Below are 26349 nucleotides of genomic sequence, written 5' to 3' on the forward strand. Positions count from 1 at the left end.
TCAAATACAACATTAACCCTATGAAGAAACCTAACCAAAACCAACCAACCAACCAACCAAACAACCCACTAACCACTGGTGCTCTACTGAAAAAATAAACAAAAAACACCTCGAGCTTGCTGAAACCTGTTGACAAAAACAGATTTGTCATAATTATCTGAAGCACTACTAGAACACACAAAGAGAAATTAATACAAAGTGAAGCATCCAAAGAGTTCATACCAATTTCCTCAGGAAGATGAGTAAGTAGGTTCTCTCCAAGGCCTAGATGTGTGAGATTCGTAAGGTGACCAATGCCTCTGGGAAGAGTGCTCAACTGGTTGTTTGTCAAGACTAGTTTCTAAAAGATCAACATAATAAAAGATGGTTGTATATATATTTCCAACAACTGATGTAAATTTAAAATAATACATCTACTAAATCAATAACATAAACAAACAGGGAAATTAGATTGGATAAGACAAGAATCACTCAATAAGTTTTTCTTTCAAAAAAATATCATTTGGGCCCTGGCCGGTTTGGCTCAGCGGTTGGAGCATCAGCCTGTGGTACAGAGAGACCCAGGTTCGGTTCCCGCTAAGGGCACGTACCTCGGTTGCAGTTGGTCCCCGGTCCTGGTTGGTCGTGTGGGTGGCAGCCACTCGATGTGTCCCTTCACGTCGATGTTTCTCTCTCTCTCTCTTCCTCTCTCTCCCTCCCACTCTATCTGAACAAAAAAATGGAAAAATGTCCTCGGGTGAGGATAAAAAAAAATATGTATCATTTGGGTGCTGGCTGGTGTGGCTCAGTTGTTTAAGCGTCATCCCATGCACTGAGAGATTGTCAGTTCAATTCCCAGTCAGGGCACATGCCTGGGATGCAGACTCAATCCCTGTTAGGGGGCATGCAGGAGGCAGCCAATCCATGTTTCTCTTTCATCCATGTTTCTCTCTCTCAAACAAATAAAATAAAATATAATAATCATTTGTTAGGAAGAAAAAAGCAAACAGGTTAAATAAACATAAAGACTCAGCCCTCGCCCAGCTGGTGTAGCTCAGTGGTTGAGTGTCAACCCATGCATCAGGAGATTGCTGGTTTGATTCCCAGTCAGGGCACATGCCCAGGTTGTGGGCCCAATCCCCAGTGGGGGCATGCAGGAGGCGGTCAAGCGATGTTCTCTCTCATCCATGTTTCTCTCTCTTCCTCTCTCTCTAAAATCAATAAAGAAAAAAAATTGTTTTTTTAAAAACAAAAACAAAAAACTCAGCCCTAATGCTATAAGAGTAAAATCAGTCCAAGAATTAAATCAAATTCTAAAGAAAAATGTGTAATTTAGAATGCATCCCAAAAACCTGAAAGATATAACTATAAAATCATCAGGATGTTTTACCTGTAAATCCTTAAGATAAGCAATTTCATTTGGTAAGGATTCCAATTTGTTCTCTTCTAGATCCAGCTCTCTTAACTTCCTAAGGTTTCCAAGACCATGGGGAAGCTTCTTTAAAAGATTGTTTGATAATATCAGAACCTAAGGAGAAATCATCGATAGTGTTTGGCAACTCATAAAATAGAATTATATATTACCCTGTGTGACTTAAAATTTATTAAGCAATGCTAATTTTCTAAAAATTGAATATTAAAGGTAAATTTCAATTATATCACATAAAACAACTTACTATTCTAAAATGATCACCAGTTATTGGAAATAAAATAAATTTTATTTGATTAAGTCAAAACTAAGCAAAAATAAAGAATTTAACTTTAAATTAAATATATATGTAATTATTAACTTACAAAAAATATATATACAATTACTAACTACTTACACTAAGATTCATATAGTTAATGGTACTTTGATACTGAATTAAGTTTCTAATAGGAAAAAATTTATTCAAACCCCTTACAAACCATCATTTAAGAAAGTTAACAGTTGACTTCTAAACTGCCTACATCAATCTACCACAGTTATTACTTGTGGTATATTTATTTATATTGTAGGACATCCTATAATATATGAAAGAGGGAAAAAAAGGTTGAAGAGGAGAGTCCCTGTTCTCAGAGAAGTTACAATGGGAATGTAGAGGAATAATACTGGGTATGGGGATAGTGAGAAGAATACTAAATGGAAAGATCTACATAACGTTCTGGCTAATTGTTCACACAAAATTATTTTCTCCAGCCCTGGCCGGTTTGGCTCAGCGGTTGGAGCATCGGCCTGCGGTACAGAGAGGCCCAGGTTCGGTTTCCGCTAAGGGCACGTACCTTGGTTGCAGTTTGTCCCCAGCCCTGGTTGGTCATGCGGGTGGCAGCCACTCGATGTGTCCCTTCACATCGATGTTTCTCTCTCTCTCTTCCTCTCTCTGCCTCCCGCTCTATCTGAACAAAAAATGGAAAAATGTCCTCGGTTGAGGATTTAAAAAAAAATAATAATAATAATTTATTTTCTCCAAAGTTATACTACCTCCAATAAAATAAACATAAACACTAGTGCTCTACTAAATATAATAAGACCAAGAAAATAATAATAGCAATTATCATTTGAGTTTACTATTTGCAGGGCACTATACTGAATGCATCAACTACAACCTTATAAGAAAAATACTGCATATTATCCCCATTTCACAGCTGAGGCAACTGATGCTTGGGAAGGTTAAATCCATAAGTAAAGAGAGACAAAAGTGAAATTGTACTCAGATCTACTTGGCTTCAAAGCTCACGCTTTTAACCATTATACCATACTACTTCACCTTACTCAACTAAAAAAAATAAAGCATGGATACAGAGAAAAAATTTTTACATATGTATTTACTATTAGTAAGCTTTCTCATCAAAACAATGAAAATTCTAGGGACTCAGAGGAAGGCAAAATCATACTTAACTAAGGAGATGACAATAAAATGGACTTTTAATTATGGAAAAAAATTTTAAAAGAAAAAAAGGGAATAAGAAGAGGGCATTCTAGATATTGAAAACAGTAAGACTAAATGTACAGAGCTACAAATATACACGTGTTTCCAACAAACAAAATAGTCTATTTAACTAGAAAATAAAACAGCAGGTAATTAGGATGGAAAAGTAGGCCAGAATTGTATGAAGGGTTCTGAATGCCAGTCTGAGGAATCCATAATTACTTTGATGGACAACGGTGCAGAGTTCTTAAACAACTAAGGGGGAAAATATGTTCTAAAAAAGTGCTGGTTGTCTTTTTTTTTTAATGCTGTTTTAGAAACCTTTTATTTAAAAAACACTTTATAGCACTCAAACTTACCAACTTTTAGTGGGCAAGAGTAATTCAGAAGCATTGAGCCCAGATTAAGTCAACACCTCATCATCCTAACAAAAGTGAAATTGAAGAGGAGAGTCCCTGTTCTCAGAGAAGTTACAATGGGAATGTAGAGGAATAATACTGGGTATGGGGATAGTGAGAAGAATCAGGACTGTATGTTTAAGACAGCTATAATATTTCTAATTATGATCTTCACCCAAACAGAAATTGCTTTTATTTAAATTGGAAACTTTATATGTCAGCGGTTCTCAACCTGTGGGTCATTCGACCTTTCACAGGGGTCACCTAAGACATAACAGTAGCAAAATTACAGTTATGCAGTATCAATGACAATAATTTTATGGTTGGGGGTCACCACAACATGAGGAAATGTATTAAAGGGTCGCGGCATCAGGAAGGTTGAGAACCACTGTTATACGTGAGATAACTGTGGAAGGATCTAAGGAGTTCTAAATGCTCTTTTATACACACCTCAAGAGAAACAAGACCAGACACATCCTCAGGGATCTTTGTGAGCTGATTAGTGGCTAAATTCAATTCTACCATACTGGTCCAAGTTCCAAAATCCAAGGGAAGTGATGTCAACTGATTGTCCTGGTAAAGACAAAAAGAAGCATCTGAAGTATAACCACAATTAAAAAAAATTTTTTTAAGTTGCAAATATACACCTGATGAAAAGAGAATTCTTAATTAAGTAGAAAACTTTATTCCCCTTTTTTAAAATAATAAATATAGAAAGAACAAAAAGCAGTAAGAACTCTAAGCCTCCAAAGTTTTTCATACAGTAATTATGTTTTTATTTTGAGGTAAAATTGGAAGTTTGTTCCCTATGTAATTATCTGTATTAGATATAGAAAAAATATACCATATAAACCAACACTTGAGATTGCAAAGTGTTGTTCTCCCCATTTTGCAAAAATGTACAGAAATCCCTGAATAAAATAAGGATGCTCATGAGCACAATGAAAGAATAAACATCTAATTTGGGCCCCCAAGGAAACCAGATAACCTCAGCAATTTTAGAGATGCGGAGCAATAAAGTACGAGAGGGAAAAAGTCTTAATAAGACAACAAATTAAATCATTAAAACATTAATTAAGTATTCACAATTTTACTTTAAAAGTCCATAAAAAAGATGATAAAAAATATTTATCATTGAATAAAAGCAGATGATGAAATAGTATGGTTCTAATTTTGTTTAAAAATTAGATATAGTATATACAGGGGGAAAAAGTGAAATATAGGTCAATGATGCACTATTTCTTTTTTCTGCTTCCTCACATTCATTTACAAAACACATTTTCATCAATAATAACTCTTACCACATTGTTGGGGGTACTGGTATTGAGAGGAGACCATCGGTACCCCTTATACCAGTTAGGTATCAATGAATATGCCAATATATTAACAGTGATGCTACCTCTCATGGGTGGGATTATTTTATGTCCTTTTTATAAATCTGCATTTTTAAATTTTATTTTTGGCATATATAATGATTACTTGTCTTATTTTATACAAAATCATCCAGAAGAGAAATCCCAAGTAGTAAACATCCATTTGAAAACCAAGTTTTTCTCTTATTATAGTATTTTAACTTATCTGTTTAACATTAAGAAACTTATTATCTATCGATGCCCAAACTACTGATAGTTAATACAATGATAAAACGTTTTCACTACAAAAACTTACTACTGGTGCTAATATGAGGAAGAAAATGTTAGGCTTTATTTCACGTATTTCAAAAAAAACTTTTGGTAAACGTTATAATTTTGAAGAAAAATTAAGACAAAGCTCTATGCAAAGCTTTATTATTTCATTGAAAACAACAAGCCTTACCAAGCTAACATATTACATTAACATCATATCCATAAAAAATGTATAACCAAATGCAAAAACAAATGAATACCTACCTGGACTGCTGTGTTTTAAAACTCATAAGTTAACCATCAAATTAATGTCATTACCACTGTTAAATCTCATATAACCAGACTGATTAACAGTAAGTTTTATACTTGTTTAAGATTATAAGATTATTTTGAATTTCCACTAGTTCATTTATTATATACTTTCAAAGAATTATCATAAAAGATACATCTATTTATGAACAAGTATAGATAGAATCAAGAATCATTGTACATTTAGACTGTAGTTTAAAGAACCACAATTATGTTGAAATGGTTCATCAAAGACAAAAGGATGTATTATGTACAACAGAAAGAACACTATAACTGGAAGCAGGAAATACAGGTTTCCTGAATTCCTACCTCAGCCACGAATTACCTAAGTAGCCAATTTACTTATCACTTCTGGCCCTAAAGTTTGTTTTCTGAAAATTAAATCACTGAACAAATCATTTTTCACCTCTTTCCTCCTTTTGTAATAAACTTCTTTTTCCTTATTAGAAATGTAAAACTCATTCACTGTACAGAATATATATAAGCAAAAAGAAACTAAAGATACCCATAAGTAATTCTGATATTCAAAGATAAACATTGTATTTGTTATCAACACTGGCTATATATATGCATATAAATCTATAGACATTTAATATATAATTAAGCACATTAAAAACAGCTTTTAAAAGCTATGTGTGGAAAGTGTTACATGACTGAACTTTTCTCCACTAAATAAATTGAGAATGCTTCAACAGGTATTTAATGTTCTTCTAAACTAGAGTTTTATTATTATTTTTAATTTTTTTTAAATCCTCACCGGAGAATATTTTTCCATTTATCTTCAGTCAGAGTGGGAGGGGGAGAGAGAGAAACATCGATGTGAGAGAGACACATCGATTGGTTGCCTCCCGCATGACCCTGACCAGGGCCAGGGACCAAACTGCAACGGAGGTACATGCCCCTTGAACGGAATTGAACTCGCGACTCTTTGGTCCACAGGCCAACACTCTAACCGCTGAGCCAAACCGGCTAGGGCTAGAGTATTATTTTTAATGGCTTCACAATATTCCATTGAAATTATACAGGCATACCTAAGAAATATTATGGGTTTGGTTCCAGACCACCACAATAAAGCAAATTATGCAATAAAGCGACTCACACATATTTTTTGGTTTCCCAGTGCACTTAAAAGTTACGTTTATATAAAAAGCATATTATTTGGGAGAGAAAGGAAAATATTATCCATCATTAGAATTTTGTAAAAATTATAGAAAAAGCTTAATATACCATGGGAATAGGATTCAAAAATTCAGTTCTATGTGGCCAGTTCCTAAGTTCTGGCTCACAAATACATTCATAAAGTTAACGATAGCTTTGTTTATAAATCAGAATACCAATTTTATTTATTCAGCTCTGTTCAGGTCTTATGATAGCAACTGAGGTCATACAAGGAGGGTTAAGAATAAATCCTTGCTCACAAACGAGATTAAATTATTGGTTTTGTGGTGCATGTCAGAAGAAGCTGAGGGAATGGTTAGCAGACAGGTAAGCAATTAATTATATTTCTTTGATGAATAAAATAAGGGCTAAAAGTGTAGGTAGGTATAAACATGCAATGTAGCTCATTGTAGCACACACACAAAAGTTACATTTATACTATACTGTAGTCTATTAAGTGTGTAATAGCACTTTGTCTGAAAACAGCAATATACATACCTTAATTTAAAAATACTTCATTGCTAAAAAATGCTACACATAATTTGAGCCTTCAGCAAATCATATAGTCTTTTTGCTGGTAAAGGTGATAGTAACTGAAGCATGGGGTGGCTGTGGCAATATCTTAAAATAAGACAACAATGAAGTTTGCCATATCAATTAACTCTTCCTTTCAGCCTCCCTAACCTCTCTCAGCTTTCAAAGAATTGAAGAGTTAGGGTCTTGCTCTAGATTAGGCCTTGGCTTAAGGAAATGTTGTGGGTGGTTTATCTTCTATTCAGACCACTGAAACTTTCTGCCTATGAGCAATAAGACTTTTGTCTTATCATTCATGTAATTCACTAGAGTAGCACTTTTAATTTCCTTCATGAACTTTTCCTTTGTAGTCACAACTCAACTGGCACAAGAGGCCTACCTTTCAGCTTATATTGGCTTTCTACATGCCTTCCTCAGTAAATGTATTCATTTCTAGTTTTTCATTTTAAAGTGAGAGACATGCAACTCTTCCTTTCACTTGAACATTTAGAGGCCACTGTGAAGTTATTATCTGGCCTAATTTCAATATTGCTGTGTCTTAGGGAATAGGGAGTGGGAAAGAGATGGGGGAATGACAGGTCAGTGGAGCAGTCAGAACACACACAGCATTTATCAATTAAGTTGGCTGTTTTATATTAGTGGGATTCGTGGCACCTCAAAACAATTACAATAGTAACAACAAAGATTATTGATCACAGATTTTCATAACATATATAATAATTTTAAAATCTGTAATATTGCGAAAATTACCAAAATGTGACACATTTTGAGGAAATATGCACCTAAATATGCACCTAAAGAGGTTAACATGAAATGAGCAAATGCTGTTGGAAAAATGGCATGGACAGATTTGCTTGATACAGGGTTGCCACAAACTTTCAATTTGTTAAAAAACACAATATTGCCCTGGCTGGTTTGGCTGAGTGGTTAAAGCATTGGACTGCGGACCAGAGAGTACCGGGTTTGGTTCCCACTAAGGGCACATACCTCGGTTGCTATTTGTACCCAGCCCCGGTTGGGGCCGTGTGGGTGGCAACCACTTGATGCGTCTCTCTCACATAGATGTTTCTCTCTCTCTCTCTTTCCCCTCTCTCCCTCCCATTCTATCTAAAGATAAATGCAAATATGTCCTCACGTGAAGATAAAAAAACAACACAGTATCCTCCTGGCAGGTTTGGCTCAGCGGTAGTGTCAGCCCACAGACCAATGAGTCGCAGGTTCGATTATCTCAGTTGCGGTTCGTCCCAAGCCCCGGTCGGGTCATGTGGAAGGCAGTCAGTCCATGAGGCTCTCATATTGATGTTTCTCTCTGTCTCTCTCCTTCCCTCCCTCTCATTCTATCTGATGATAGGTAGAAAAATATCCTCAGGTGAGGAATAAAAATATATATATATATATATATTTTTTTTATATATGTAATTTTTTTTTCTTTACTGATTTTAGAGAGACAGGAAGGGAGAGGGGGAGAGAGACAGAAACATCAATTGGCCACCTCCTGCATGCCCCCAACTAAGGATTGCGTCCACAATCTGGGCATGTGCCCTGACCGGGAATCGAACCAGCAACCTCTTGGTGCATGGGTTGACACTCAACCATTGAGCCACACAGGCTGGGCATGTCTGTAGTACTTTTAAAAAATGAAATCTCTATTAATATTATAAGTTGGTACCAATTAAATAGAAAGCTCTGCAATAAATATGCCTATAATTATGCTTTTATGGACAGTTATAGTTATTTCTTTAGGATATGCACAGTTGCTAAGGATATGCACAGTTCTAAGATATTTGTTATCTAATACAAATTGCCCTGAAGTATCCCATCAGCAAGAAGCAAATACCCATTCTCCACATGACAGAGAAAATGTAAATATTAGTAGACATGCCAGTCATAGTAGCTCTCCCCCACCCCACCCCCAATATAAACAGAAGCTTACCTTCATATTCAGTTTACTTAATACTTTCGCTCTGGAGAAAATTCCAAATGGAATTTTATTGATTCGATTGTGTTCCATGTTGAGGGAATAGATGGTGGAAAACTGAGATGGACCACCTACTGGATATAACTGGAAGCAATTTCTAGCTAAGGTCAAACTATTCAGTTTCACAAGACTTGATAAAAGGCTCTGTAAAAAAGTGAAATAAACAGAAGAATTAGAACTGTAAAAAGACTTATTCTGTAGTGTATAGAGCAGAAATCCCAAACACAAATGCCTTAAAGGGCCTTGCAGGTAAAAAAGTGACAGAGGCTGGTTGGGCTATTCTATGTTCTGTGATGCCTCATGGAGAGTGACAGTCACTACTCAACTCTAGCTAACTGTTCCTTGCAGGAATATGGAGCCAATATAGTCAGGTTTTCATATTTTACAAGAAACAGAAAATTCACTTACTTATAGGAACTTTTCTGATTTTTATTCTTTGGCTCACTTTATTTAAGAGATGCCTCATGAGTGGCCAGTTTGAGACCTCTATAGAACAGAAACACTGGACAGTTCCTGGTTCTGCCACTTGCTGTTGACTAATCCTTTCCAGGTTTTGGTTCAGTACTTATCTCTAAACTATAAACTATAAACTATTAACATCATGCCTGGCACAGAGTAAGCAGTTATTTAGTATGATTTCTTTTAGGAATATTAAATTCAGAAGATGATTATACTTCCTGATACTGTATAATACATTGCTTTTCCATATAGTAAAATTTCTAAGGAAATATGCACCTAAATATGCACCTAAAGAGGTTAAGGGGTACATAACCCCTTATCGCCTTACCTGAGCCTCCCACCATGTAACCACAGTGTTAGGTGTTTAGGTATTACAAAAGAATCTCTGCTATTAAGAAGACTAAATCCTACTTAGAGAAATAAATCACACAGATAAGAAAAAGAAAATAATACATAAATCTACATTATATAGACTAAGCTGTTACTATTCAAAGTCTGAGTCAAAGAAGAGCAAATCAGCATCCATTGGAAGCTTGTTAGAAGCTTCCTTGTTAGAAGCAGAGTCTTAGGCCCCACTCCTGCAGAATCATAGTATGAATACTACAATTCCCAGGTGATTTGTATACTCATTAATGTTTGAGAAACACTGATATAGCTTATAAAACAATTTTGAATCTAGGCTCTTTTTTTTAAATGAGAATAAACATGCTTTTATTTATTTTTATATGTTTTTATTGATTTTTTAGAGAGAGAGGGAAAGAAACATCGATGTGAGAAACATCGACTAGCTGCCTCCTGCACGCCCCTACTGGGGATGGAACCCACAACCCAGGCATGTGCCCTGACCAGGAATCGAACCAGGACTTCTCATTCCATGGGACGATGCTCAATCACTGAGCCTTACCAGCTGGGCCTGGTTCTATCTTTTAGTAGCTTGTAACTTGGGTCAAGTTATTTCTCTGAACTTTGGTTTTACTCATTTGTAAACGATGATGTCTTATTTTATAAGTCATAGTAGACTTTTTTTTTTTTTTTTTATCCTAACTCGAGGATATTTTTCCATTTTTTGTTCAGAGAGAGTGGGAGGGAGAGAAAGAGAGAGAAACATCAATGTGAAAGGGACACATCGAGTGGTTGCCACCCACACGACCCAACCAGGGCCGAGGACAAACTGCAACTGAGGTACGTGCCCTTAGCTGGAACCAAACCTGGGTCTCTCTGGACCACAGGCCGATGCTCTAACTGCTGAGCCAAACAGGCCAGGGCCAGAGTACACTTTTTATTATTTGTTTGTTTGTTTATTTATTTATTTATTTATTTGGTGGTACGTGCCCCTAGCGGGAACCGAACCTGGGACTCTCTGGTCTGCAGGCCGACGCTCAACCACTGGGCCAAACTGGCCAGGGCCAGAGTACACTTTTTAAATAAATAAAATACATATATAGTTTTATAATATCTAGCATATTTAAGTCCCTTCTCTATTTTTTTTTTTTAATCCTCATCCAAGGTTATTTTTTCATTTATCTGCAGATAGAGTGGGAGGGAGGGAGGAAGAGAGGAGGAGAGAAAGAAACATCCATATGAGAGAGACACACTCATTGGTTGCCTCCTGCATTACCCCGACCAGGGCCAGGGACTACAACCAAGGTATGTGTCCTTGACAGGAATCGAACCCAGTGACTCTTTAGTCCCCAGGCCAATGCTCTAAGTGCTGAGCCAAACCAGCCAGAGCGAGTCCCTTCTCTATTTAAATTGAAAGAAAAGATGAGAAATGCTAGAAAAACTGGAAAAGCAGTAAAGGAGACTGAGAGTGAGCTAAATTTTAAAGGATTGTTTAAAAAGTTAAATATTTAGAGAAGTAGAAGAAAACACTCTGAAATAAAAGCCCAAGCAGGGATAAAAGCAAGCAGTGTGAAATTATGCAAGTGTATGTGTGTTTTAAATAATGTTCAAATTTTAGTTGTCCACCATGAGGAAGCTAAAATTTCAGTACCTGACATGTGAGGTGATTTGCATGGCCAGCTGAAGGAATGTAATAACTGCATAATTAAAGGTGTAATTATATGGTGAACTGAAACTTGTTCTTTATACAGAACGTTAAGAAGCTACTCAACATTTGTCTCCTGGTGTACACAGATAAAAGGAAGAGCACAGATAAGAGTGCTGAGAGCCCTGGCCAGTTTGGCTCAGCGGTTAGAGTGTTGGCCTGCGGTCCAGAGACCCAGGTTCGGTTCCCACTAAGGGCGCGTACCTTGGTTGCAGTTTGTCCCCGGCCCTGGTTGGTCGTGCGGGTGGCAGCCACTCGATGTGTCCCTTTCACGTCGATGTTTCTCTCTCTCTCTCTCTCTCTCCCACTCTACCTGAACAAAAAAAAAAAAAAAGGAAAAATGTCCTCGGGTGAGGATAAAAAAAAACAAAGAGTACTGAGAAAGTTTTGTTATGGCAGCCCATGCAGGAAAAATGTCTGTATCATACTTGACTGAAAACAAAGGAGTTTTTATTGAGTCTCATGGCAAAAATGTTATTCTTACAGCTTACTTTACTGAATTGATATCTTCTACTTAAAAATGTTAATACCTGAGGATATTGGAAAAGGGGTAATAGGAAGTTAGCTCTCCAACCTTTCATTCTTATATTGTGAATCTTTGGGGTTATCACTGCTTTAGAGTTTGACACATCTAGGTTCCCATCTTAGGATCTTCACTTACTAGTTTGATGAATTAATTCGATAATCAATATATCTCTCACCATATTCCCAGAAAAATATGTGAAGTAACAAATTTGGCCAGAAACATAACTTCTCTTATGTCTTATTTCCCCATCTATTTGATAAGAATACCCCAATAATTAGTAGGATTATAATGAAGATTTGAATGGGTTATAATACATACAGAGCTCCAAGCCTTTTGCCTTGAGCATTAAGTTCCTTTTCCCATGCATATATGTCTATATTAAAACTCGTCCATTTTCAGATAGTCTCCAAATTGAAAAGTATATAGTCATTCTGTCAGTTCTGATTGCAGCAGTATAATGAACCCCAACTAGAAACACTCTCCTGATTTTTCTTGCCTAACCCAGCTTGAATGTCTACACTAAGTGCTATCTAGTGAATTTTGTCTTCCTTACTGTATTTATTATAAATGCCGATAATTAGATATTTGTATTAGAAATATGCTCTTCCAAAGCACATATACTATGTTACTACTACATATACTATATTTGAATAAACCGCAATCAAGTGAAGTGGTGAGGGACGACTGTATATAAATAAAGAATCCTACTTCGCAGAAATTCATTTATTGCGGTAGAGCCTGGTACTGATTAACCACGATAAATGAGGCCCACTGTAATACTTCCCCATATTTGGACAAGGCCAAGCAAGGGTTCCCCTATAGTTTCTCCATCTGAAAAGGGCCAGGTTAGCCCTGGCCGGTTTGGCTCAGCGGTTAGAGCGTCGGCCTACGGTCCACAGAGACCCGGGTTTGGTTCCCGCTAAGGGCATGTACCTTGACTGCAGTTTGTCCCCGGCCCTGGTTGGGTTGTGTGGGTGGCAGCCACTCGATGTGTCCCTTTCACATCGATGTTTCTCTCTCTTCCTCTCTCTCCTTCCCGCTCTATCTGAGTAAAAAATGGGAAAATGTCCTCGGTTGAGGAAAAAAAAGAAAAGGCCAGGTTAAACACACACACACACACTCCTTTTTCCACAGCCAGACTGAGGAGAGCTGTCCTCTTTATAATTCTATCGAAAATAAATCCCTTTTTAAAATTAATTAATTTATTTTTATTACAGATGCTTCTCCTTTTTCCCATTGACACCCTTCTCCTCACCCCGGCCCCCTCTCCCCACCTTCACAGTATTGTTGTCTGTGCCTACTGGTTATGCATATATGCATAGCATATCAGTTCTTTGGTTAAAAATAATAAATAAATAAATCCTTATTTCACTCACAAAATATTATATATGAAAGTTTGGATCACAATCTCTGTATCCTAAGAGGTCCCAATAATTATTAGTTTCCCTTCACTTACAGTAAGACTAAACATATATAAATATTTTTTTTAATTTCTCACTGTGTAATTTGATATATACCCAATCTTTATATTCAGGCACAGTGAAGTTGTAAAAGCAGTCAATCTTACCTAAGCTCACAAATCACACCCTGAAAGCATCCCAACAAGATCTAATTACTGTGCTAATTGTTTGTCTTATTATAGATATACATCACTTTTAGAAAAGGGGTGATGACATTAAACAGCAGAACCTCACCCATTTTGACCATTCTAAATTACCACTATCACAGAAAAACAAAAATCCATACAGACTAGTTGTCAGGGCTCTATCTACACTCTGTGGATTCTATTCCTTATTCCACTTAAACTGCTGCTAACAATAGTACTCTTTTGCCACAAGTGAAATTCTGTCATAATAGTTTTAGTGAACTGGACCAGCGTAGAAACTACAATCCTGAAAAACTCATTTCTGTACTCTGACAAAGCTGCTTTCTGACATGCCAAATACCCAGATTAATCAGAACCCAATTAATAAGTGTACTTTATTTCTGTATCCCTAAGAAACAAGTTGAATATATTTGTTATATAAACTAATTGTTACAAACCTATAGATTCATCTACTCAAAATGTTCTTTCTAAATCAAAGTATAAATCTGAAAAACATTCATCCAAAGCACTTTTTATTCTTCAAATATACATACACAAACACCATGGGAAAACTAGCAAAAATCTAAAGATAATAGGCCATTTATATTAGACAACTTTAACTGTTAGAACAAAAATATTTTGCAAGAGCTTACTTAATCCATAAGTCCACAATTCCATTCTTTTCTGTGTTAGAATACTCTAATAAGATATTATACTGAATAACCATAAGCAAACATACAAGTTGTTGGGTATGAAAAAACAGTAGGTAGCAAAAGAAGGCAAGGCAAGAGTGAAAAAATAGTAAAGTTGAAAAGGAATTTTTAAAAAAGTATCTTGCCCAATTAATCTATGAACAAAATAAGTGAAACTATTTTTGTAATAGAACCAACAAAACCCATATTAAAACTAATGTGTTATGCCCTGGCCAGTTTGGCTCAGCGGTTAGAGCGTCAGCCCTCAGACCAGAGAGACCCAGGTTCAGTTCCCGCTAAGGGCACGTACCTCAGTTGTGGTTTGTCCCCAGCCCCACTTGGGGTTGTGTGGAAGGCAGCCACTCGATGTGTCCCTTTCACGTTGATATTTCTCTCTCTCACTTCCTCTCTCTCCCTCCCACTCTATCTGAACAAGAAATGGAGAAATGTCCTCGGGTTAGGATTAAAAAAAAAAAAAAAAAAAAAACTGTGTTAAAAAAAAAAAAACATTTTGGTGACCGATAGATGCAAAATAGGCTTTGATATTATTGTATAAGCAGGGTAATAACGGGTCAAAGAAGTGTTACAGCTAATATTAATCTTGATAATAAATAGTATATTCTATGTAGTTCATTCTTTCATTTATCATCTTTCTCCAGTACCTTTTTTTTATAATAACTGAACTGGGTGGGGTACTAAGTTTTGTTTTGTTTTTTTTTAATCCGCACCCGAGGACACTTTTCTATATTTTGTTCAGACAGAGTGGGAGGGAGAAAGAGAGAGAGAGAAATATCGACATAAAAGGGACACGTCCAGTCGTTGCCACCTGCACAACCCAACCGGGGCCGGGGACAAACTGCAACCAAGGTACGTGCCTTTAACGGGAACTGAACCTGGGTCTCTCTGGACCGCAGGCTGACACTAACCACTGAGCCAAACCGGCCAGGGCTTGTTAATTTTTTTTTCTTTATTGATGTTAGAGGAAGAGAGGAGAGAGAGAGAGAGAGAGAGAGAGAGAAACATCGATGAGGGAGGGAGAACATCGACTGGCTGCCTCCCTGCATGCCCCCCACTGGGGATAAGGCCCACAACTTGGGCATGTGCCCTGACCAGAAATCGAACCGCCGACATCTAGGTGCATGGTCAACACTCAACCACTGAGCAACACCAGCCGGGCGGGGTAGTGAGTTTTAAAACCAGCCATATAACTTTTCCTTTACTATAGCTTTTATTGCTAGTTTCAAATGACAAGAGAAAGATTTATGTGGTGCTAAAGGGGAATGTAACATATCAGTTTTCCACCTTAGTTTCTCCCTTCTACACATCAAAAACAAAATTGAATATGTTCCTTTAATTATATCTATTCTTTCTTCTTCAGAATTTTTATCTTAGTGATATATATATATACAGCACACTCATTTTTAGGCAATCTTGATCATCAAATTATTTACCCAGCTGTAAAGACTTACTAGTTTTCCCTTCATTATTTGGCAGGCTTGTTTCTACTTCTTACCTCTGGTAAAGTAGAAATGTTATTGTTCTCTAAATTTAATTCTTCAAGTGCACTGCATTGTGCTAGTGATCTGGGTATTGCTGACAGTCTGTTGTATCTTAGACCAAGACGACTTAAACTGGACAGGTTTCCTGTGAACACACACACAAAAAAAGAATTTTATTTTTTAAATATGATGAGCTTCTCACTGTCCTAAGCTATCAACCAGATATTTACAAATTACTGCGAAACCCTATTTCAGCAAAATCCTTAACTTCAGGTACCAAGGAACAACACACTCCACCAATTAGGATGATATTGAAACACTTGTGTCCACTTGTCTTAGAGAAATAATGAAATACACCATAAGTCAATTATAAAAAAATAAGTAACTAGAAAGTACTGGCATATTTTATTAGTCTTTAGATAAGACCTAATTGAGTAATATCAATCAGTGTATATTTTAAATTTATAAGTATCCCATTTGTATCTGTGATGATGATCCAACATAACAAGTAGTTATATATTAAAATCTACATTTAATTTTTAAGAAAAAATTTCCAAATATTTAATGGTATTATTTAAAATATACAATGCACAATTATTCTGTGAGATAAAGGTACAATATTTTCCAGGAGTTTAAATACAAACATACCAAAATTTCTCTGAAAAGTTGACCTGATGGTAAAATATTTCTCCAAATTATTTCTTTAATTACAAACAAAAGTCAAAGTTCTAGTATCTCTTATTATCTAAGTATGCCAGGCTTGAGCGCAAATTAGCTACTATTGAATACATAAAAAAAGCAGAGCAGAAAAATAGGCATTTTCTAGTTTTATTGCCAAGACTACATATATGGTAAGCTACATGAATCAATAGGATATCTGCTATCATAAAGATTTAAATCAAATTTAATTTCTAAAACAATATACAGTAGAAAATATTATTGATCTCCTTGTAAGTTAGAATTCTGGCAGCATACTGTTTTCACCACAAGTTGGCATTTAATTACATTTGGTCATATTCTGTTAGTTGTTGCATAGATTAGTTACCTCCCCCAATAAACTGAAAACTCTTTTGCTATATATTTCTGTCTCCCCATAGAATATGTTTTCAGTGCTAAGTACACAAGCAGACATTCATTCATACCTTCTTTATAATTATGGAAGCCAAAATATTCCACTATTTGTCCTACTTTCCATTAGGAACAAGATACAAAAACTTAAAATTATATGAAAGGTTCATAAAATTCTCTTTGACCCATTCTCATTTTTTAAAATGGCTTGTCTAAAAAAATATACTTTACTAAACATAATTTTAAAATATATATCAGATTTGTCTGATCTATCTGAATACAAATAAACTCTTCTACAAACATTTGCAGTAATTTTTTTTGGGATATCCAACCTCTACACAGCCCTTTCCAGAAACAAAGGATTAACAATTCCAACTCTCTGCCTTCTTTCACCCCACCAAATCATTTTTAAATTATAAAATATAAGAATACACCTTATTCTCTTTCCACAGACAACCATGGTTTGTAATCTAATATGTACTTATTGAGACCTTTTCTTTAAGCATTTACTTACACACAAATGTAGGGATTTTGTTTTGTTTGTATATAAATGGGATCATTCTTTATGCTCCCCCAATATAACAGGCCATAGTAAATATAGATAAACCTCATTTCATTTAACCTTTGTAAAGTATCCTAGTTTTGTACCATTAACTCTTTAACCATTTCCTAATTGGATGGCATTTGTTTCTAATTTTTAAAAAGGAATTCTGTAATCAACAACCTTATATATATATCTTTGTATACATGTGAAAGTATTTCTGATATATCAGAAGATACAGATATTTTAAATCTTAATAGATAGCATCACAGGCTATATCAGTTTCATTCCCACCAAAAGTGAAGGACAGTGCCCATTTACTCATATACTTTTAAAATAAGTAAGGAGGAAAGATATCAATATTTATCCCTTGCTTATTCAATGCCCATGACCACTATAGCTACAGCAAGGCTGGTAAAAGTGGAACTGTTCCTACTAGCTGTGATAATATCTGACCGTAAAGAACTTCAAAATCTTTTGAATGAATTTTAATTTGTATGAAGTTGAAGATAAAAGAGGCAGTCAATCTTAAAAACAAAACAAAACCTAGAATAAATAAGACCAATCCTTTCTTTCCTTTGTACCACTGCGTCCCCTATGGAAGAAAGCTGTTCCACTGTAATAAAATGGTTGACCCATTCATTAAGGGGTCTTTGAAATCTGCCAGAAGAATAAAGGGCTTGTTAACAGTAAAAAGTCCCCACAATTTTGCTCCATCAATTCGCATGCCTCATTCAATCACTGTTTACAGTAAAATAGTAAACAAATACAATATTTTAACCATTTTTAAAAAATTTTCACTGAAACCTAAAAGCTTTTTTTAGTAACAAAGAGAGTATAGTAACCAAATGCTTATCAACTCAAAAGCCCAGTAAATAGAACCAGATTCCTAAAACTTCTAGAATTTAAAAATTACAAAATGAAAATAAATGATGGTGAAATTGCCATATAACATCTAGTACCAAAATTCATGGTTATTTAAATAAAAAATGGTACCTCCAACTTTTCTAAACCTCTTCCTTTTTCCCTGTGTGTTTGTGGTAGAAGAGGCTGAACTTTTTAAAATGTAACGTATGAGAGAATATGCTATTCTGATGAAGAAATCCACATTTGCAAAAGCTTTATCACTTTCTTGAGAGCATGGCATGTTCAAAGACTCATCCACATTTTGCCAAAATCTACTACTCTCAGAAAAATTAAAAAGGTGGGAAAAATTAAGGATGAAATATCAAAACTCTCTTATGCCAGAAAAAACCTGACATCAGAAGTCTGGCATTTACTGTGATTCACCCCCTGCAGTGTGGTTTCAACCTCTAACCTCTTTCAATGAGTGGTTTTAACCACAAACTAAACTGCAGCTTAGAAATCAAGCCATAGCTTGCTTTAATATTGAGCCATTGCAACTAAATAAAATCAATGTTGCTGAGGTTCTGTGTATAAGTGTAGGCTGATCACTGCCAATCACTGGCATTTAGCTTTTAAGTACTTAACTTTGTTAAGCTGTTCTGTGCTCCACTTTGACAGCTTGCTTTCTTATGCTGTCAGATTTTTAAAATATGTCAACATCAAATGGCGATGAATTAAAATTAAATGCTTTCATTTTCAGCAAATATAATCAGCATCTTTAGGTTAATTCAACATAACTTTTGAGTAAGACTCTAACTTATATAGCCTTAATCTTATTTAATAAAGTAGCAGAAATGCAATAGAAAATAGAATTCAAACAATGAAATAATATCAAAGGTAAAAATTTTTTCAACATTAAACTGAAAAACCAAAAGCACACTGAAAAATAAGCAATACAAAAATTCTTAAGTGCCAAAACCCCAAAAGAATGCCACTATTAAAAAGAAAACCAGTAAAGTTGTTATATGCAAGCTGCACTATAATTACCTAAAACCTAACTACTAAAACTCTACTTGTTGATAAAACCATGATTACTGTAACATTTCTTCAGAACCCAGTGCAACAAAAAGACCTCTGTGAATTGTTCTGGGCCCTAGCCTGAAAGGCAAGGTCTTATTGCATAGTTCCCTCTTTATCTCATTTTGAGAAGAAATAGAAAGTAAAATATTTTTTCCTATTTCAGACAAAATCCCCTCCACCCCCCGCCAACACACACACACACACCACCCCCAACCTCATAAAACCACCAGAGATCTCAAAAGGCTTTAAGATGATCAGGTTCATAGTTTGCAACCAAATGACTGTTAAAATGAAGTTTAATATTTTCTTTAGTTTATAACTGATTCTTGAGTTAGAAAACATTTACATGAAAGAGAACACACTTTTTATTCGCCAACAAGGCACACTAATGGTTAAATCAGAGAAACTATGTTTTTAAGTACGCTGTCACTTAACTGCAACCAGCTGCCCCCTCCCCATTTCCTTTGGCCTCTTCTCTACATTATATGAGCTGTCAGTGATCCTGCCACTGCTTAGCATGGAAGTAAAGGGCAGTGATTACTGCCAAGGAGTGATAACTACTCTAAGAGTGTTCATGTTAAATAAAGAAGCAAAACATCTCAGTCTACATTTTTTTTATCCTCACCCAAGGACACTTTTCCATTTTTTGTTCAGATAGAGTGGGAGGGGGAGAGAGAGAGAGAAAGAGAAATATCGACGTGAAAGAGACACATTGAGTGGCTGCCACCCACACAACCCAACCAGGGTTGGGGACAAACTGCAACCAAGATACATGCCCTTAGTGGGAACCGAACCCGGGTCTCTCTGGACCACAGGCCAACGCTCTAACCGCTGAGCCAAACCGGCCAGGGCTCAGTCTACATTTTTAAAAAAAGAAAAGGCACCCTCCCAGTGGTCAGAGCGTCGGCCCGCACACTGGAGGTTGTAGGTTTGATTCCTAGTCACGGGCATGTACTTGGATTGCAGGCTCGGGCATGTACTTGAATTGCAGGCTCGATCCGTGGCCCTGGTCAGGGCACATGTGGGAGGCGGCAACCAATCAATGTGTCTCTCTCACAACGTTTCTCTCTCTCTCTCTCTCTCTCTCTCTCTCCGCTCCCTCCCTTCCACTCTATCTAAAAAAAAAATCAATGGAAAAATATTCTTGGGTGAAAATTAACAAAAAAGAAAAAAAAAATCCTTAACTGCTTGTTTCAAGTAATGGTAGACTAGGTGGGAATTCAAGCAAACCCTGCCACTGGGGGGGGGGGGGGGGCCAACTTAAAACACTTCTAAAACAAAAATCAGACAGCTAACAAAATATTACCAATTTCCAAGCCAAACAGCTAGGAACCCAGAAACAAGCAGAAACACTGGAGAGGATTATATCCTCTAGCACTTCCCTAGCTAGAAGATACAGCTGGAAAGGCTAAGGCATGTTTCTGCCAAGAGTCAAAATCTAGTAATCAGCCCTGGCCAGTGTGGCTCAGTTGGTTGGGTGTTGTCCCATGCACTGAAAGGTTGCCTGTTCAATTCCTGGTCAGAAAACATGCTTGGGTTTTGAGCTCGATCCCCATTAGGTGGTGCACAGGAGACAGCCGATAGATGTTTCACTCTCACATCAATGTTTAACAATAAAATCTTGTGGTTTTTCTAGTGGAAAAATAAATATGGTAATCAATATCAACTAGGACCCTATAGGGTGGGGCCCTACAGGGCTGTACCCTAGTACTAAAGGTGAACTGAAAGTAAAAACAGCCCTACAATTAATTAGTTTGCAGCCTGCCTTTGAATCACTCAGAGGATCAGAAAAACTCAAGCCTTAGAACATAAATGAATTAACATGGTCCCTTAGGTACTGATAGAAGGAAACAAAAATCCTTCTGGAGAAAGATATATTCATAGGCCTCATTCATATGATTTAGTAACAGAACTTCATGAATATTCATTACTGAAATTATATAAATTGAGTACAGATATCATTTTTCTGAAAAAAAAAAAAAAAAAATTATAGTAACCTTATACCACATCAATAACTAAAAAGGTGTCCAAATTTTTCAAAATTCCCTTTATTGTTTGTATAAATTATTTATAGGAACTTAGAAAAAGAAACAAAACTGTAAATATAGAATATACCACAGTAAGCACAATTCAACTTTTTTGCAGATTGGCTAAGTCTTTGAACACATTTTGCACTTCAAAACATTATGCACATCTCTTCTCTTAGTCCTTAGATATTACAGATGAACACACTTTAAACTATATTGGCCACGTTTTAAAAACTAAACAGCAATTTTATTTTTCAGTGTGGTCTACTTTAGCAAAGCAGGGACCACACCCTATATAATAGCATGCAACATTCTGAAATCAGCAGAAACAGAAAACCCACCCATTCTGCAATTTAACCACAGAGCCACAGCAGAATATATACATACAACTTAATTTTCTATCTTCTTTATAATCCAGTTAAACTCACTTCCCAAAATCAAATTATTTTCTTTGCCAGGAAATGGAAATAGTGATTTTTAAAATACTACCTTCTAGAAGTTTTACTACTTTGACAATGTTGAATTCTAATCTTTAAATATTATCAAAATGGATCAAATGTGGTATTTTAATGTCAAAGTAGCTATAAATGATTATCATTATCTTCTTTCTCTTCTCATACCATACCTATTGTATCTGGGAGGTCTAGCAGTTCATTGTGCTGCAAGTCAAGGTTGGTTATCTGTGTGCAGTTTCCAATCTCCTTTGGAAGATGTTCAAGTTGATTGTGAGCTACATCCAGCGTAATGAGGTTACATAATTCACCTGTAAATTGACCAACATAAAAATTTAGTAAGAATATATTAAGTAATACAAAAAAACCCTTCATTTTCTATATCATAAGTGTAGTTTCTTTTGGAAAAAGTTAAAGTCAAACAGAAAATCTAAAACTGTTATTTGAAAATGGCATTTTACAAATACTGAGTCATTATGTTGTACACTTGAAACTAACATGTTGTATCTCAATTATATCTAAAAAAAGAAAATGATATCAGATAAAATTAAAATGTTGACTGTAATCACTTTACCATTTATAACATATATTTGTTCATTCATGGTTTTTCTTTTAAGGCAACGGCTGGAGACAATGAAAAAAGTAAGATGAGCAAATCAAGTGCATAAAACTCTGAAAACTGGGTGTGGTGTACATTAAGCCACAAATAAAGACAAAAAAGAGAAGAGAGAGAAGTTAGATTTTATCAAAATTAAAAACTATGTGCATTAAATGACACTAATACGAGAGTGAAAAGCAACCCACAGAAGGGGAGAAAACATATGCAAATCATATACCTGCTAAGGGATTAATATATAATAAACTTCTACAAGTCAACCAAAAAACTACAACCATTTTAAAAGTGAGCAAAAAACTTGCATAGCTATTTGTCCAAAGATACACAAATGGTCAATAAACACATAAAAAGATGCTCAGCATCACTAATCATTTGGGAAATGTAAATCAAAAGCATAATGAGATACCACTTCACACTCATTAAGATGGTTTTATAATTAAAAAACAGAAAATAAATGTTGGCTTGGAACCTTTGTGCTTTAACTCCAAGAGTCCCAACCCCATATTCTCAGGGTGAAGAGAGAAAAATCCCTTTATGTTTCGCCTAGGCATATCACATTCAAAGGGCAGAAAAATCAAAGACAAAACATTTTGAAAGAAGCTAGAGGAAAAAAACATCTTCCGTACAGAGAAATACATTAAATCCCTTTAGATTTGTGTAAATCACCACATGATAATATTTATTTATTTTAAGCATCTATTCTCTCCAGAAAGTATCCTCCAGTAATACGACTCTTTGCAAAGTCAAAAAATCATGTTAATACCGACACATTAAGAAGAATGTCATCTAATAATACGAATACTTCTGTCTCACAATCTAGTCATTCTTTGAAAATGCTTTAAACTCAGAAATTGTGATTTAATTTTTTTAACAGCATCAGCACACAAAAATAACATGTAAAATTTGGTCTGTTAATGCATCGACTACAATAAACTCACAACTAAGTTCTATATATTACTGTGAGTTATATTTGATAATTAATTTAGATTTCCGCAGAAATCCATGTATAAATTTTAAGAGACTCATGGAAAACATATTCTCTTAAGATAAACTTCAGGGAGTTTATCTTTATAAAACATATGAAAATCTAAAATATTTTCAAAACTAATCCAAAATTTCCTATTTAATGCAATTAACAAAACATTTTTAGTGTGATTTTGAGGAAAACAAAGGCATTTAAAATCTCTCTCTTTATGCCCAACCGGTGTGGCTCAGTTAGTTGAGCTTTGTCCCATGCACCAGGAGGTCACTAGTTTGATTCCAGTCAGGGCACATGCTGGGTTTTGGGCTCAATCCCCAGTAGAGAGCCTTCAGGAGACAGCTGACCCATGTTTCTCTCTCTATCTACCTTTTCCTTCGTCTTTCTGAAATCGATAAAAATCTCTCTCTCTAGAGTAATACTCAGCTTTCCTCCCTCTATCCCTTTCTCTCTCAAAATCTATTCAAAATCTTAAAAAATAAATAAATAAAGGCTTTCAGACAAACAAAAGCCTACAGGATTCATTATGAGAAGACCTGCACTACAATATATATTAAAGGAAGTTCTTTAGGCAAAAGGAAAATATTAAATAGAAATTCAGATCTACACAAAGAACAAAAAGTACTCCAAGTGATAAACAGATGGGTAATTATTAAGTTCTTTTCTCATTTTTTTAATTAAAAAGATAACTGAAAAGTATACTGACATGTCAAAAGGCACAGGAACCAACCTAAAAGACTTCATAATTACCAAGCCTGGAACAATTTGAGCACCAAAATGATAAAAATAATACTGAAATAAAACCCATAGAATAGAATGAGTTCAGACTTATATAATTATCTGAATGAATAAAGAAATAAATAGAAGGAAAAGCTCTTTCTTGTACAAGAATTTCAATTAATAAATGCAAAAAGTGCCCAGGCCAGTTTGGCTCAGCGGTTAGAGCGTCGGCCTGCGGTCCAGAGAGACCCAGGTTCGGTTCCCACTAAGGGCATGTATCTTGGTTGCAGTTTGTCCCTGGCCCTCCTTTCATGTCGATGTTCTCTTGCTCTCTCTCTCTCTCTCTCCCTCACGCTCTATCTGAACAAAAAATGGAAAAATGTCCTCGGGTGAGGATTAAAATAAATAAACAAATAAATAAAATTAAAAAAATAAATAAATGCAAAAAGCTAAGGGAAGTAAAAAGATCACCATCAAATACCATAATAATTGTTTCAGGGACGATCTACCAATGAATGCTAAAATTAGTGCGCAAAAGATTAATGTACAACATCAAACTAGTCATGAGAAAACACCATACAATTAGTACACTTCAAAAGTATCAATGTCATGAAAGAAAGGGAAGAACATTTAGTACTTCTAACTGTCAGAGGTTGGAGGAGACTACACACATGACTCTTAAAACGCAATGTGGGATTCTGAAATAGAAACACATTAGTTGAAAAACTGGTGAAATCAGAATAAAATTTGTAGTTTAGTTAATAGTATCATACCAATGTTAATTTCTTAGTTTTGATCACTGTATAATGATTATATAGGATGTTACTATTAGGGGAAGCTGGGTAAAGGGTATGTGGGGAATCCTCTGTACTAGTTTTGTAACTTTTCTGTTAAGTCTAAAATTTGTTCAAAGTGGAAAGCTTAAAAAAGATACAGTTTAGCCCAGGTGGTATGGCTCGGTGGTTGAGCATCACCCCATGCACCAAGAGGTCACCAGTTCAATTCCCGTCAGGGCACATGCCCAGGTTGTGGGCCAGATCCCAGTGGGGGGCATGCAGGAGGCAGCCAATCAATGTTCTCTCATGAATGCTTCTCTCTCTCTAAAATCAATAAAGAAAAAAAAATTTTTTTAAAGATACAGTTTAAAGCAAAAACAATAGCCATGTATTATTATGGGATTTATAATATATGAAGAAGTAAAAATGAATGATAACAACTGCACAAAGAATGGGAGAAAAAGAGTGTTTTATTTTAAAGTTCTTAGGATATATGTGAAGTTGTATATTATTATTTAAATATAGGCTGTTAAATTATGATATATACTATAAATACTAGAGCAGACACTTAAAAAAGTATCAAAGATGCATAACATGCCAACAGTTGAGATAAATGGAATTTACAACAAAAATCCAGAAGAAGGTAAAAATGAAGGGGGAAAAGGACTAAGTAACAAATGGCACAAATGGAAAATAGCTCGATTTTAATTCAATCATATTAACAGAGTAACTGTATTAAATGTAAATGGTATAAACCCTTCAATTAAGCCAAAAACTGTCAAGACAGGATAAAAACACACCACAGCTAATTATATGCTGTCTATAAGAACCCATTACTTAAATATAAAAACACAAAAAGGTAAAAATAAAAGGATGGAAAAATGATATACAATGGAAGCACCAATCAACAAAGAAGTTGGAATAGCATTCATTAATATCAAATAAAATAAAATTTTGAAAAAGAAAAATTCCCAGGAATATTACCAGAAGTAAAGATAGATATTTCATAATAAAATGTCACCTCGTTAAAAAGAAAATAAGCCCTGGCCGGTTTTGCTCGGCTATTAGAGCATTGGCCCACGGATCACAGAGTCTCGGGTTCGATTCCAGTCAAGGGCACGTACCTTGGTTGCTCTGTGGTCCCTGGCCCTGGTCAGGGTTGTGTGGGAAGCAACCAATCGATTTCTTTCTCTCTCTCTCTCTCTCTCTCTCTCTCTCTCTCTCTCTCTCCCTCCCTCCCTTCTTCCTTCCCTCCCTCCCACACTATCTGAAAATAAATGGAAAAATATCCTCAGGTGAAGATGTTTTTAAAAAGGTAATAAAATCTTAAGTATATATACATCTAATAACAAAGTTTCAAAATACATAAGCAGCAAAAAAAAAAAAAAAAATTAATAGCACTAATGGGAAAAAGACAAATCTATTATAGTTGAATATTTCACCACTCATTTCTCAATAATTGACAGAAAACTGACAGGGGTATAGAATAAATGATTAACATTATCCTCTACTAGACCTTGTTCCAAAAAATAACAGCATAATGCAC

The 26349-nt window shown here is 35.5% G+C and overlaps 1 protein-coding gene across 1 annotated transcript in view; it reads right to left on the minus strand.

Annotated features, from left to right (window-relative positions):
* Positions 1-26349, minus strand: part of SHOC2 (SHOC2 leucine rich repeat scaffold protein) — a 68379-nt gene that overhangs the window by 3583 nt on the left and 38447 nt on the right. Inside the window, exons 3-8 of the mRNA XM_036265390.1 lie at positions 21886-22023; positions 15713-15843; positions 8846-9034; positions 3737-3859; positions 1370-1507; positions 223-340 (exon numbers count right to left, since the gene is read on the minus strand). Of these exons, the coding sequence (XP_036121283.1) occupies positions 223-340; positions 1370-1507; positions 3737-3859; positions 8846-9034; positions 15713-15843; positions 21886-22023 (837 nt within the window). The remainder of the gene's footprint in view (positions 1-222; positions 341-1369; positions 1508-3736; positions 3860-8845; positions 9035-15712; positions 15844-21885; positions 22024-26349) is intronic.

This window comes from Molossus molossus, unplaced genomic scaffold (genome assembly GCF_014108415.1).
Source record: "Molossus molossus isolate mMolMol1 unplaced genomic scaffold, mMolMol1.p scaffold_m16_p_17, whole genome shotgun sequence".
Lineage (NCBI taxonomy): Eukaryota > Metazoa > Chordata > Mammalia > Chiroptera > Molossidae > Molossus > Molossus molossus.